General features: G+C 41.6%; 1 protein-coding gene across 1 annotated transcript in view; it reads left to right on the top strand.

Annotated features, from left to right (window-relative positions):
- Positions 1 to 15,148, top strand: part of GTF2A1L (general transcription factor IIA subunit 1 like) — a 693,354-nt gene extending 678,206 nt beyond the window's left edge. The window contains exon 9 of the mRNA XM_085609369.1: positions 14,789 to 15,148. Within this exon, the coding sequence (XP_085465495.1) occupies positions 14,789 to 14,896 (108 nt within the window). The 3' untranslated portion in view covers positions 14,897 to 15,148. The remainder of the gene's footprint in view (positions 1 to 14,788) is intronic.
- The last annotated feature ends 232 nt before the right edge of the window (positions 15,149 to 15,380 follow it).

The following is a 15,380-nucleotide window of genomic DNA, read 5'->3' as shown; positions in this document are numbered from 1 at the left end:
GGGGAGGAAACTGGTCTGGGGCACCTACAACACTTACACCGCTACAATGAGATCAGGGAAGGCAAGACAGCAGCCAAAGCCTAGAAAGCACAGAAGAACAGGCGACAATGGAAGAGGAGAGCCCCTCTGATCTCCCCACTTCTCAGCAGCCTGTTTGCACAGCCGATTGTCAATACAAGTAACGCAACCATCAGGGCCATCAAGACCAAAGGTTACCAACCGAAAATATACTCCACTCCTCTTCAGCCTATCAAAATACTTCATACTGCATGACAACAGCCAAATGCCAAGGGGCTTCCGAACGGCAGGGATATGCTACTTGTAACAGGATCACGCGAAGCAAGCACAGAAGATAAGAAGCACAAAGGGGCCAAGGAGCAGGGGGACAAGGCACATGAAGGAACAAACAAGGTCAAACAGGCCCAAACGGAGCTGATATTGAAAGACAACAACACCAACAAAAACGCCACCCACAAAAACATCAAAAAAATCAACGCAAGGGAGATAGATGGCCAAGTCCAGACCAACAGCATCATAGAGGCCATGGAATAGGAAGCGAACCAAAACACTAACAGACACAACCCCCTCAGTGGCAACAAGGAAGGAACCTCGACCAATTGGGCACCACGCAACTCGGGAAAAGAGGGGCCGAAACACCATGAACATCAAGAACAAGAAAATGGAAACCTTGCTAAAAATAACACCAACAACAATAAAAACACTACTCTAAGGGAAGAACCAGGCACTCCCGAACTCTACTAACAACAAAAGGAAAAGGCAACGAAAATGGAAAACCGAAGAAATGACCTTAATAAGGCAAAGCAAATCTCCCCCTTACTTCCATCAGGGCCAAAGCCAACGATGACAACAACGGGGAACAATGACCCCAGGCACACGTGAACCCAAACGGTGGCGGGAGAAACTGAGCCCACCGCTCAGATATCACTGGGAAGGCAGAGCCTACCAACTCAGGAACAGCCACGTGGCAGCCACAGCCAATTGCATGCAGGCATTGCGCAAGCTGAACTAATGCACAAAACACAATGGCAACACACCTCAACAATGCAGGAAACAGAACCTGAATCATCCTACCTCACACCAGAGGAATGGAAGGAATTGGTTGCCTCATACTCTCGCGCGCCCCAAGTTGAACCCCAACGAAGAAACCGCTCACCAAGGATTAACACAAACCACTCCAAATCGCAAGAAAAAGAAGACATTTGGACCACTTTGCTACACACAATGCAAATGTCAGTAAACGCCATGCAATACCAGTCTGACAAGATGGACATCCAATTGTCAGTTCTCAATTCTCTCTCAATCTTTGTCGCAAATATCGACGACAAACTTGCAGATCTCAGTAATCTGATCAGAAGAGCACAAGCAAAGACACAAATGGTAGAGGCTAGCTGCACCTGCGTAACCATAGTAGATAAGCTGGCAACTCTCCCAACGGTAATGGACAACCTCCTATCGATATAAGAGACGCTGTGTCACAGAAATCAACACCAAAAGAACTAGGCACAATGAGAATGGCCGAGCAACAACCATAACTGATAACTGAGGATGTACCCCAGGACATCACGGAGCAGAAACCAGAGACCAGCGTGCCCGATGAGGACTTGGTCCCAACAAGATCAGAGGAAGAAAACCAATCAAGGCAAGGATTACCGAAAACCTCGCCAATGTCCTGAAGGCGTAACACGCCTCCCAACAGCAGACTCCTCGGAACGAACCTTTCACCAAACAGCTCGCTTACATCTAAACAACAAAGGAAGCTGATGAGAAAGGGGCAATCCCAAAAGCTAACTCAAGTACCATCTCCTTGCAGGGTCATGTGCCAGGAAGGGGGAAAAACCTTAATGGGGATCCCCTTGACACTACAACCCAGGTGGGCGACGGGACAGATTGCGAACAGGAACCTTCAGAACACTTGCCCCAGGAAGAGGTGATATAAGCAAAAAGAAGCAACTCCCCCAAAACAAACACAAGCGGTGAAGACCCCCAAAACAGCAATTATATCGGTTTCCTCAACTACAGCTCAGCGTTCAATCATATAAATAGGAACTTATTGTGGCAAAAACTTAAAAAGCTGACTATTATATCGCTACTACTAAAACCGCTAGTCCTCTTGCACAGTAACACCTAGGTGCAAGTAAAACTGGGCACTGGAGACCACCTAACAAAAAAGATCCCTACCACCACTGGATTAAAGCAAGGCTGCATGCTCGCCCCGCTGCTTTTTAATCTTTTCATGGCAGAGCTTTCAACTTCCCTCAATGGTAACAACTCGCACACTCCCAAAATAGGCGGCTTTCAACTGTCCAACCTATTTTATGTGGACAACTTGGTGCTCATATGCCAAACACCAGTGTGTTTACAGCGTCTGCTTGATACTACATCTCGGTATTCGGAGGAGAATAAACTCAGCATCAAAAAAGAAAAACCTAAAACTCTGTGTGAACTGGAGCAAAAAAAAATACAACCTCACTGGCACTTGGCGTTATGTAAACTGGAAGCTGCACAAAAATACAAGTACCTGGGAATCATTATTCATGACAAAGGAAAGTATACAGCTCAACTTGAGGCTATAAAAAAGGGGGATTATCAACCGCTGTGGCACTAAGAAACCTCAATAATAACATCTCTGGCCCAAATTTTCTTCCTTTAATCAGGGTGATCCAGGCGAAAATTATACCATCAATCAGCTACGGAAGTGAAGCTATGAGAGGAAGAGATGCAGAAACTCTGGATTGTACAATTACAAGAGCAATTTGAATGATTTTTGGGCTACCAGGATATACATCTCCCGCACAACTAAGGCTGGAGTTTGGGCTACAAAGGCAAGAGCTCGCCCGCAAAGGGGCATTTATTAAAAGCTGGTTTAAAATCAAAAGGGGTCTATCTGACTCACTAAACATGCATCTGTGGAAAGAACTAAGGGGGCATACCCGGCCCGACGTTATTTGGACAGCTCACTTAACCAACTGAGACTGCAGGAACTCTGGGAGGCACCAGCGATCATCGCCAGCTTTAAAAAAATTGTAAATAACATCATCAAAAAGGAATCACTCATACAGGACAACGCCTGCCTGACAGAGCGCACTCACGGATGGTTTACCTTGCAGGCCTACAGCAAGGCATCACCACAAGCCTATCTTCTCAACAGCTTCTCAGCAACAAAAGAGAAATTCCTGAAACACTGCCTAGGCATACTACCATCAGCACACCACATGCCGCCCTGGCTACGTCCCCCGAAGCCAGCAATCTGCCGACTCTGCGGGGAGGGGGAGGAGGATATAGTGCACCTATTGGCTATATGCAAGGCCCTAACACAGGAACCACGGATCTTGCTAAGACCTCTCTTCAATAAGAAATCCATTCGAACTTGCAGACAAGCAGTGTTAGCATCCTTCTCTGGCGAGGACACCCAACTAAGCTGTTGTCTGGTAAAATACTTATTCGCCACAGAAACGATGATAAAAAGGCAGGCCACACAGTCTGCAGTCCGCACCACAGCTGAACGCACCATGGTACCTTGTTCCAATTCTCATAAGACGCTGCCTGTGCTGCTGCCGTAAATGGGAACTTCAGTAATGTTAAGATTGGTACATCATGTACTATTAAGGTCTTGCACAGGGCAGGACGCCCTCGCTAACCCCCCTTTTCACACTGACCAAACAATGCTTTCTAAATACCCAAAGCCCCATAATGCATACCTCTATTGCAAGTCTCTACATATATACTTGCCCTCAGCATCCAACAATCTCCAACGAAGGCACTGTTTCCTACCCTACAGTAAGATTCTCATGAAACAGCACTTTTAGCACATAGCACTTTCCCCTGTAGCAAGTTAGGTGGAACATGGATGCCCCTCACTAATATCTTGTAGAAGCAACATTCGCTGTTTAACACCTGGCATCCTTTCCAGCTCTGCCCCTCTATTCAAAATCGCTGTTAGGCACCAGACTAACGCAGCTGTGCACCATACGCTGCCTCTCAAGGTACGCACTGCTCCTTTGTTTTACTCCATAGCAAGTTTACAGTCACAGCTGCCCAGCTCTCTGCTCTCTCTAGCTCCCCAAGGATTTATGCATATACCGCTTTACTACATAGTTAAACCTGAGCAAGCAGAGTCTGTAATCAGTATCTCTATCTGTCGCAAGACAAGTAGAACACTAATGACTTTTTACAAGAATCCTGTAGAAATAACAACTGCTTCCTTGCATACCGCACTTTAATCTATATTCCTAGCCTACCCGATATTCCGTTCTTTGCTGCTCAAAACTACCCTTGAGTTACATTTTATCAAAGTTTTATTGTGTTTTAGCAACGATCAATTTTAAGTCACTAATGTTTAAAAAAAATGTATTGAATGATTGTAAAGGTTTTAATTAACTGCACAATAAACAACAATCATTGTTGCTAGGCAATGTATTGCTCTTAAAAAGTTTAGGGGCCATGATGTCTGCCAGGGATGATGATGTATATTGCTGATGAGACAGATAGTTCAGGGTGAGACTTGCAGTTAATCCAAGTCATTTTCCACTGCCTGCCTCCTCTCTTTTTCTTATCTAAGTATTCTTCATTGATTAAAGATGCTGAATTATGCACATCTTTTCTTTACAAGGGAACTCTATGTGGCAAACTGCCAGCAAGGTTATTATCAGATGACATGAAAAGGAGTTATTTTGCTCACTTCCGATCCGGGGAGACCTAATACATGTTATGTTATGTTACTGTCCATTTCTAAAGGGCACATTCACCAGGCAGTCTCTTGGCGTTAGGTAACTGATTGGCATTCATCCCCACGTATTGGTAAGCCAGTCTGAAAAGCCATGTCTTCAAGAGTTTCCTAAATCTACCAAGATCAGAAATGGAACTGAGGTCCAGGGTTAGGCTATTCCATATTTTAGATGCGATAACGGCGAACCTATGCCCTCCGATCCTTTGTTTTTTACAAGAGGGGATCACCAGAAAGTGAAGGTGGCTAGATCTTAGTGCTCTTGTGGGGCAGTATTTTATGATCCGAGATTTCACAAATGCCGGGTGATTCAAGTAAAGGGCCTTAAAGACCATACAACAAGCTTTAAACCTAGTTCTCTATGCGACTGGCTACCAATGAAGGTCCATAGTCACCTGGGAGATGTGGCCGTGTTTGGGCAGATTGTATATCAGCCGGGTGGCCTGATTTTGGATTAGCTGGAGCTTGTGTAAGAGGACTTTGGGAAGACCCAGGTAGAGCGAGTTGGCATAGCCAATTCTGGGCATGACTAAAGCTATAATTACTTGGGTCAAAGCCTCCCTAGTGAGGATTTTTTAAATCTTTTTTTATGGGTCGGAGCTGGCAGAAGCTACTTTAAGGATAGTTCCTCATCGATAATAACGCTCAAGCTTTTTACAAAGTTTTTGGGTGCTGGGGAAACCCATCTCGCTAGGCCAGAACGAGGGGTTCAATGATCCATCTTACTTTTTGTGATGATTGTCTCAATTTTATCGGAGCTCAACTTCAGGTGGCTTCTGTTCATCCAATCCTGGATGAGCAGCATAGTGTCCTGAAATTGCTGTCAAGACGTGGGGCTATTGTAAATCGTGAAAAGCAGTCGCATGTCAAAAAAATTGATTTCCTTTTTTTTGAGGGCATTAATAAAGGGGCGAATATAGTATGTTGAAGAGTGGGAGACAGCGAGGAACCTTGAGGAACCCCACAATTCAGTTGCATCTCTGTAGAAGAGAAAGGGGGTAGCCTGACTTATTGAGATCTATCTCTCAGAAAGGAGATAAGCCAGTTCAGTGGAGAGTCCTAAAGACCTGCGACCCTAACCCTTTCAGCCAAGTTAATATGGTCGACCGTGTCAAAGGCCTCAGACAGGTTCAATAGTACCAAGGCTTGAGTATTGCCATTGTCTACTTCTTTCCGCATGTCATCGACGAAAAACATGATCACTGCTTCTTTAGAGTGTACTAGTCGAAACCCCGCTTGAGCTAGGTCCAAGAAGCCTGACTCTTCGATGAATAAGCATAGATGGCAGGTTATATGAGCCTCGAGTAGGAGAGAGATAGGCTGGAATGTAAGCCTGAGGCTTTTGTTCCCAAATTACTACATCATTCCAGTCGGTGTGAATCGTTATGTAGGACTAATAGATGTTAAAAAAAAATTAATCTGTTTTGGTACCATGTCGCCAGTTTTAGCTACATATGTAGTTAACATGTGGCCAATTTATGAAGAATTTTGTGAATGCTTTTTAATTAGGAACATTATTAGCGTTATGCAAGATGTACATGAAAGCAGTAATCAGACTGGCTATCAACTGATTTTGACATTCCATATTTATTTATTTTTATGTAGCGTGGAATGTTGAGTACTTTATAAAGTAACTTTATCAAGTAACATTCTTTAGAGGAGGATTAATAATAATCTTTCCAAAACAATACATAAACCTTTGAAATTAATTTACCGAAACACCATTTGTGATTTATATGCAGTTCAGAAAAGCAAATAAAATAATTCAACAGTTAACTAAAAGAGTGGTCATTCCAGTAAATGAATTTGTGAGCTAGGAAGGGAACAAAAACATTCTGAAATAATCCTATTTTGCCTGAGGTAGCTTGAGCCTCAGTGTAAAAAGTTCTATTTTTAGAGCGTGACATTTTTAAACCTAACTTCATTGGGTAGTCATTGAAGGGTGATAATAGTTGGGAAGACATAATCGAGCATTTGATATCTGAAAGCAGCCTAGCTGGCGTGTTCAGGGTCACTTTGAGTGTAGAGTGTATGTTTTCAGAATACCAATAAGTAGAGAACTGCCACAGCCTAGACTAGATATTGAACAACTGTTTTAAACTAAAAAAAGAGTGAAAAAGATTGAACCTCTTAAAGGAGTTTTAGTTCAAATTGTGATTTTTTTAGTCATTTGTCATTGAAGATTAAGATGTTTGTTAAACATGAATTTTCTACATTCAGTAATAGTTTGTTTAAAATCCAGCAAGTTGAACCAATTAGCCAATGTTGAGCTAGAAAGGAACTCAGCAGAAGAGAATTCAGCAAGAAATCCATTTTCAGTGAATTGTGATCGCGATAGGACATCCATGACAAATGTCTGAGAGTTTGAGAAATTAGTGGGTTGTTGTCAGGTTAAGAAACCCGGAGATAGGGCAGTGTGTCTTCAAAACACACTGCTACAAAATGTTAGAGCGTATGAGAAAATAAATAAGGGGTTCCACGTAAGTGCTCAAAGTGCGGGAGAGAGAATCAAGCTTTTGGGTGAAGGATTGGATAGAGCTGCACATTCTTTGTATTTCTTGGTATCGATTTTTCAAAAGAGTGAAGCAGGGTAACTACTCATACCTATTTGTTCATTTAATATATTTTTAGGAGAGTACGTTTTCTGTGCCACCACAATTCTTGTAAGCCGTAGTTTCCAGGCTTTTCAAACCTCGACTATTTGCATGCGTGGCTCCCCTTCAGTCATTCTCAAATCCTTCAACTTGAACGCATAGCTTCTATTATTTAACTTGCCATGTAGTTAATTAAGGGTGCCCAATTTGCAAAAGTCACATCTTGTGTATCAATATTCAAATAGTTGCCTTCTTATTAGTCCCGATATAATGGAATTTCAATACCATTCTGCTTTTCATGGGGCCTGCATTTAGCCTCATCATGCCAACCCCAATTGTTTCACTGTCAGTAATATGTGCTTTCTGACCTTCTCCAAGTGAGCGTGACTGGTATGTCTTGCTTATGTGACCATTCCATTAGTATTCATTCTAGCTTTTCTAGGTATTACATTGCCTAAAATTGAGTGTGTTTCTGTCAGGATTGTATCCCAGTATATTGGGATCGCAGGTCTTTATTCTTTGTACATCATAGACTCCTGTTTTGAGGATTGCTGATGGGAACTCAGAATAGAAAGGGCATATAATATCTGCTTCCTTGAATTTAATAAAAACATTGTTTTATATCTGCAATGACTAGACAAATGCCCATTTTGGTTGCTTAGGATGAGTCTATACTTTACAAATGTTAAAGTTCATCTACACTTAAAAATAGCAGCCAAAAGCTGGGATACGTATAGAACATGAAATTCTGATATCCAAGCAACAGAAGCCTGCATGAACTGCTGCACTTAAACAGAAGTCTGCTATGGTCAAATGGCTAATTCCCAATCTAAAAGTTGAAGATGTGTTGAGATAAACACGGTTTCCTATGGATTCATTTGAAAAACGTTTGGTTAATTACAGGAAATCATAAATTATGGTTTCCTGCATCACGGGGGTGCCGGAGGGGTATGGAAGAAAATGCTATATTTACTCCATTACTAATTTTGTTATCAACAAATAGTAATTGTAATCAGACCGTTAAGTTTGAGTTTGCAAAAGGTCAATTTTTATTAAGCGACGAGCAACAATGCGTATGACATAGTCATAATAGTACAATAGCTCTGAGTCCAGTTAAACTGCTTAGTTGTGTAAATACCTGATGAATAAAATGAAAAATTATTGTGTTTAAAAAAAAAGAACCAATGAGTTTGTGACAGTTGATCAGATCAGAATTGTCTTCTCCTTGACCCAACGAGTGAGCACTTCAAAGAGTCCAAACAAAAAGGTTAGTCAACATTTTTAGGTATGACTGTAAGTAAATACTGGTAACATCAGGTAAAATTATTTCTATGTCCATTTATAAGTAGCTCAGGTTTGGAAATGGGCCATTATGTAGGTTCTGCCTTTATAAAAACACAGATTCATCAGGAGATGTTGTTGGTAGTGCAGATGTGCCTATAAGACTGGCCAGAAATTGAATGATGTGGTTGTGAAGGTTCCACCGTAGATTATCCTCTCTTGCTGTTGAATTATACTCTCCCGTTATTTTAATTCTTGGCATACTTACTAGATTTCAGACATATGCAGCTGACACTCGGCTAATACTGCTTTTTGGGAGGGGTGACTCAATGTTGGCTCATAATTGTCTCCAAAGCATCGTCTGCCAGATGAGATCATGTTGGATATTAATTTGTAAAACATTGAGTTCTTGTCAGTGGTGTATGGGTGCAACCTTGTTTATACTTATTTCTTCAGTTAAATAAGAAAAACTCAATTAAGGCAACAAACCATAACAATTTGGAATCTGTAAGCTTATGCGTGTGTCATGTCAGAAAATAATAATAATAGTACAATACTTCTGAGTACAGTGAGACCACTTCGTTGTTAAAATGTGAAAATACCTGATGAAGACAAGTGAAAAAGGATCAACGTAAATCTCTAGGTTTACTTTGCTCATAGATAAACATGACATAGACTCATAATTGTATTCTAAATCTGTAGCAAAATAGACTGCTATTTCTTGATAATGCACATGAAAGATCATCTTTGAGATCTTTGATTCTATCCAGAATGAACTATATCAAAACTATTTATACTAACATTTCAACTAAGCAAAAGCCTACAATGCCATCACTGGCCACATTACAATGACCGCAAGGTAGGTTTACAATGTAATTAACCCCTTCAGTGCTGAGGCTTATTGATTCCTCCAACCCCATTGCAGAAACGTTTTTTAATGAACATTTGGGGCAGGTTGTAGTTAAAACTTGCAATGTTTTCCACAAAAAATATCCAGGCCATATTTGTGTACCCTCCCCCAAGTGTTCGAGATTATTGGGGTACCAGTGGCTTGTGATTTACCATAGAGGGACCCCAGATAGTCAGGAAATTCTGTGAACATTGTTTTCCTAAAAAAGTGTTGTGCGAGAAAGTGTGTGTACGTGTTTTTTCAAAAACATCAACAAAAGGTTTGATCTGCTAAGACAGCCTGTTTCACAACTTTCAGAAACATTGGAAATTTTTTTGATGGATACTTCTTATCACAGAGTCTTTACTTTCTATATATCCCAAGGTGCCAAACTCGTGGTAGTTCTCCAGCACCACTAGATTGTGCCACAACACGTAGATTGCAGCCCTGGAAGTGATTACACAGGTGCAGTGGCTTCAGTTTCTGTTTTTCCATGCTTTACTAGTGTAGGTCTGAAGGTTTTTTGCGGTATTTACCCAGCTAATACATTTTCCAGTTTTGCTTGTTCAGCTACCTAAATCAAATGTCACCCACTAATGTGTTTGGGTCCAAGCCCTTTTAATGTTGCAGTCAGATTTCCATGTCCACCTTAGACGACGTGCATATGGTGCCTATGGCATGATCGCACTCTCTTGAAATTCAAATTGTTCCTGGCCTGGTACCCTAAGAAGACCCAAAAATGGTCGTCTTTCTCTCCCTCATTTAAATCACCTGGTACAGAGTAGCTCTCTAAAGAGTTCTCTTATCATAAAAAGATGAAACAACATAGGAAAAATATTTTTTTTTCTACCTCATCAAAGAAAGGGTCCCACTCACAAGATTGTTCAGAGAGTCATCCGCGTATTTCCCTGTTGCTGAAATCTTCCTCTGTGCAGTTTCCGCATTTGTAGATGCTTTGCCCGATATTTCTGGCTCCATATGCAGGTTTTTATTAGGCCATCTTGGACCTCTTCAATAATGCCCCTCCTCCCAATAATCCCCTTCCATATCTTAAGGCTGTGCAGTAACCTTCGGGCACGGTTATTCTGGTGACTCTTACCATAGTGCCACCTGATTCTGTGCCTTCATCAATCATAGCCTCAGAACCACGTCTACGGAAGCCACCTCTGTCTAAGACATTGGCTTGCGCGGCATTTTGTCTTTCTCAGTGTTGTCTCCATTGATGCTCTTGGCACGACAGCCCAAACCTCAAAAGTAGAGGAGGCATTTCCAGGGGCTAGGGAAAAGTTCAAAGCAACCTTCAATGGCCAGCTTCTTGCTGATCCTATGCCGATAACCCAGAATTTGCATTCATAGAAGAACTCTAATTATTTCATTCAGATGTACTTCATATTCAGAATTTTGAGTTTCCCTTCTTTACATGTTAGTTGATTTCAGACAGGCACCCTGAACGGGATATTTCCTATCCTTTAAGTTGTCAGAGAACATTTTATCATTTGCATTCTTGGTGTTTATAGTGCATGGGGTGCTAAAATTGTTCCCTACAACCCCTGAGCCCAAACCCAGAATGCTCAAGGAAATCTGTCTGGGGAGGCCCGCAACCTCTTTTGCCCTTCAACCATGCCTAGCTAGAGCTGGTTCTTGCATGGAAAAAGTATTTTTCCGGCTTAGAAACTCATAGTAGCATCTGGATTTTGCAGTCTTTGTTGTTCATAGGTATGTTGCCCCGCACCACAAATCTGCACTGTCCAAACTGATGTTCTAGTTGTCTCACTCTTCTCTGTAAAACTGGGTGACTCAAGCATCCCTGACAAAATTCAACCTGAAAATCTTCCTTACCACCACTCCAAACTGATAGTCTAAACGTCTTGACTCCATGGGCCGGAAAGTATTTGCCTGGGACAGAATAGCCTTACGTATTGACAGTGCCACCTATGGCCACACCTTGCAGGGGATGGTGAAACTGGCTTTTTATTTGCCTCCCAGAACATTTGAAGGGTCCATTCTTTGAATTTGTTAGTTACAAAGGATGAAATGTGGACTAGACTTGGTTGACACTTGGGTGCTCTGTTTTGCAACAATACTGACAGCGCAGGTTCTCCTGAATGTGTTTGACAGGATTTTGTGTAGATATCCAGACTACGTTGATGGATAGTCCCTTTGATTGCGAGAACCTGTTTGTTGATAACACAGATACCTCTTTTTCGAGTACTTTTGGAGGAACCACACATCTTTGCGCTACCTAGAGTTGGTCTGTTTCTTTAGCACTTCTACTGCTTTCAGGAGACCAAACATATCGGGACAGACAAACCTTCCCAACAGATGCAGAATCTGCAGCAGTTCTTCCTGTCCGTTTGTGAGATGAGTGGATCAAAGGGGTTGGCAGCAGCACCAGCTCCCACTTACTGTTCTGCTGGCCATGCTAGCGCAGAGCTCTTCTGATTTACCCTCCATCCACTATCCGCTTCCCCCTGGAGAAATGTCGCTCAGATTCTGGTGCTCTAAGAGTCCATTCCCACAGACTGCTTCAGCCAAATCTCCTAGTGCTATGCCCTCCTCTTTGTAGTCACTCCTGCTGAACATGCCAGGAAGTATTCTTCAGATGGTCCCATGATCTTTGAGGTGGAAGTCCTGGTCTTGTTGCTGAATGTAGTTAGTGAAGTGGTGCCCCTGGAGGAGATGTGTACAGGATATTACTCCCTCTACATCCTTTTACCTAAGAAGAACAAAGTCCAGGCCCATTCTGGATTTATGGTTCCTGGATCTCTTTGTTTGCCAACATAAGGTCACAATGCTGTATCTGAATCTCATCTGCTTGGATTGAATATGCCACACATTATGTTATTCTTTGATCTCAAGGGCGCCTATCACATCCCTGTCCTCCAGGCTCTCAAGCTTTACCTCAACTTCTTAGTGGGGTTCAAGCAGAATCAGTTTGCCCCGAAGTGTGGGGGGTGATGACATCCTTAATCAGAAGATTGGGAGTCCATGAATTCCAATATTTAAATGGCTGGCTGGTGAAGGCAAGTTACTCCCAGTTCATTTCAGACAACTTGTCTATATGCTGGGATTCCTTGTGCTTGTGACAGTCAGCTTTGAAATACATTTTTCAAGTGGAAGTTTACTTGGTAGGTACATTGTGTGTGAGGGCACATGCCTTGTGTGACGGGTTTATGGATAGTAACTCTAGCCCAGCATTGGCCTGTTTGCCACAATTCTCAAAATAAAGCCTTCTCTTCTGTGCCATACCCTTCTTACCACTTTGTGGTCTAGGTAAAGCCTTTCACTTGAGTTGGTTAAAGGGCTACTTTTCCATTCTGTTTGGTCTTCTCGAGTTTGCTGCAGAAAGTGTGCAAGGATTGCACATGACTGATGCTCATTGCCTCAGACTTCTCTTCCTCTCCCAATGAGGGCATATCTGCTTTCACAACATGATGATTGGGTCCTCCACCCCAGTCTTCCATTTATTTTGATTGAACGGTGCCAATTGCAGCTTTTCCAATCTTCCTTTGGAGGTGATGGATGTCATTCTTAGAGCTCCGAAACTGGCCACCACTTCTGTTTATGCTGAGCACATGGGGAGTTTGTCTTTTGATGTTGGTTTAGATAGATTTGAGCCTTGCTTGTAAGATGTAGTACTAGTAAGATTGTAGCGCTCATCATTGAAAGCGTACTTGATTGCAATATTTGCCTTCATGTGCAGACCACCCCCATTGGCTCAGTCCTTGAAAGGTTTGCTATAAATGTTTTCTGGAGTGCTTAAATTTGGTTCTGACCTTCCATATGGCGTGTCTGTATTTACAGTTGTTGCCTTGATATTTTGACTCTCAAAATTGCCTTTCTAATGGCAATCTGTTTCGCCAATTGCATCTTGGTGTTTCAGCCTCTATTGTTTCTACCCACAGTTTTTGGTATTTCCCCTAGACAAAATGGTGCTTTGTACTCACCCCTATTTTTTTAATTTTATTTTACATATGGGGTATCAAGAGGGGGCATCATTTTTATCCGGAAAAGCGTGGAAATGCTGGGTAGTAGGAATTGTATGTATCCTGATAGATTCTGAAAGTTTTCCTCATATAAATTAGTGAAGTATGATGTTTGCAGGGCATTGTGGGAGCCACACAATTCAAACCACCCTGGACTCCCCTCGGTGTCTGGATTTTATTAAATGTCTGGGTTAGGTATGTTTCTCTGTGTGTTAGACGAGCCCGGACCGAAATACTGCTGCTACTCCTCTCGCCAGAACATTTCCTTTTACCTTATAAATTGATGTGCGTCAGTATAAAATTAAATATCATTATAAGCTGCAGCTCAGTTATTGGCTCTGGGTAGTTGTGTATATATGTACGAAAAAACATGCTTCATTGCAACCAAAAGAATCTGACGAACGTACCATATATTTCTTTTGTAAACTGGCCATCAGAGCAAAACATTGTAGATGAAAAATATTGCCAGCCATTTCTTTCTATTTTTTCTGTTATTTTTTCAGTTCAACAAATAGTTTATTTGGGGAAGCTATGACCTAGGTACAAAGGTCACCCCTTGCTGAATTCAGGATAGTCTTTAATTTTCAGAAATGCATAGCTTTCTTGGTTCACCTTTGGGCTTCACACCTGTTTTTTTTTACCACAAAATGCAAATATAAAAAAAAAATTGGACTATCACTTGCAAGAACTGTTGCAACTGTTATGTAGTTTCATAGACCTGCTTGTTTCTGAAAGCTGAGTAGTGATCCTAGCACTGCAAACTTTAATATATTCAGTTTTTAGGACAAGAAAAGTCAAAAACCTTCTTGCACCACTCTGTCACCCCCCCCCCCCCCCCCTCCCCACCCCCCCAACTCATAATTTAGCTATATTTGTGCTTTTGTCCTCTCTTCCCTCCAGGTAAACCCACAATCCCTTGGTACTTTTAAAACCACCAGTATGAGTATGAGGCGAAAAAGGGATGCAAATTTGACGCGTATGCCCTTTGTGGGGGGAAAAAATATAAAGGCTTACGTGCAAAGTACATCAAAAAAGAGCTTAACACTAGGGGTGGCAAGACGGCAGCAGCTAAGGGGTTAAATATTATACATGCATACTCAAACTGTGTATGACCAAAGCTCTGACGCCCCCAGTAGATTGCAGTTAGGTGCTCTAGCTACCACCCAAATAGATTGATTTACCAGGGTATATGGAAACACTTTCCACAATTTTGCAATAGATGAATGGTAATTTCTCTGTGTTTCATCAGTCCTGTGGCTGGTAGTATTATGTAATATGTTTTCGTTTGTTTTAGATTCATCGAAGTAAAAACAAATGGAAGTTTTACTTGAAAGATGGTGTAATGAGCTTTGGAGGAAAGGATTATGTCTTCTCCAAAGCTATTGGGGAAGCTGAATGGTAAACGGTATCTGGCCTGTACAAGTTGTGATCTTTGCGTTTTGCGTATTTATCTTTGTTGAGATGCATGTCTACCAGGTAATTATTTTGTCATTTAACGATCACAAGTAGAGCGAGGGCTCCATTTCTTGTGTTCTATGACATGCATAAAAGAGTGATATATAAAGTTTTTCCGACATTTAAAACTAAATCGGACCAGCATATCTAGCTCATGATAGTTGTTTTTCTATGTGGAATTAAATAATTGTATATTTGCTATTTTTTCTTTTATTTTTTTTAAGTGTCCCCAGTTATAAACATAGTTATGCATTTCTTTGAAATGTATAGCATATTCTTCTGAGAAAATGTGGCCCATTTATTTTCAGAGCTAAATGTTACTGCTGCCTTGTATTGTTTTTCAAAGCGCTGGCAACTTTTATATGTGAAAGTTAAATTAATGCAGAAAGAACATAAATCAAAAAAACTGAATGGCAGTTTGCATTGCACTA

Source organism: Triturus cristatus, chromosome 6 (assembly GCF_964204655.1).
Source record: "Triturus cristatus chromosome 6, aTriCri1.1, whole genome shotgun sequence".
Classification (NCBI taxonomy): Eukaryota; Metazoa; Chordata; class Amphibia; order Caudata; family Salamandridae; genus Triturus; species Triturus cristatus.
The sequence above is the reverse complement of the archived record's forward strand: the minus strand, read 5'-3'. Positions and strand labels throughout refer to the sequence as shown.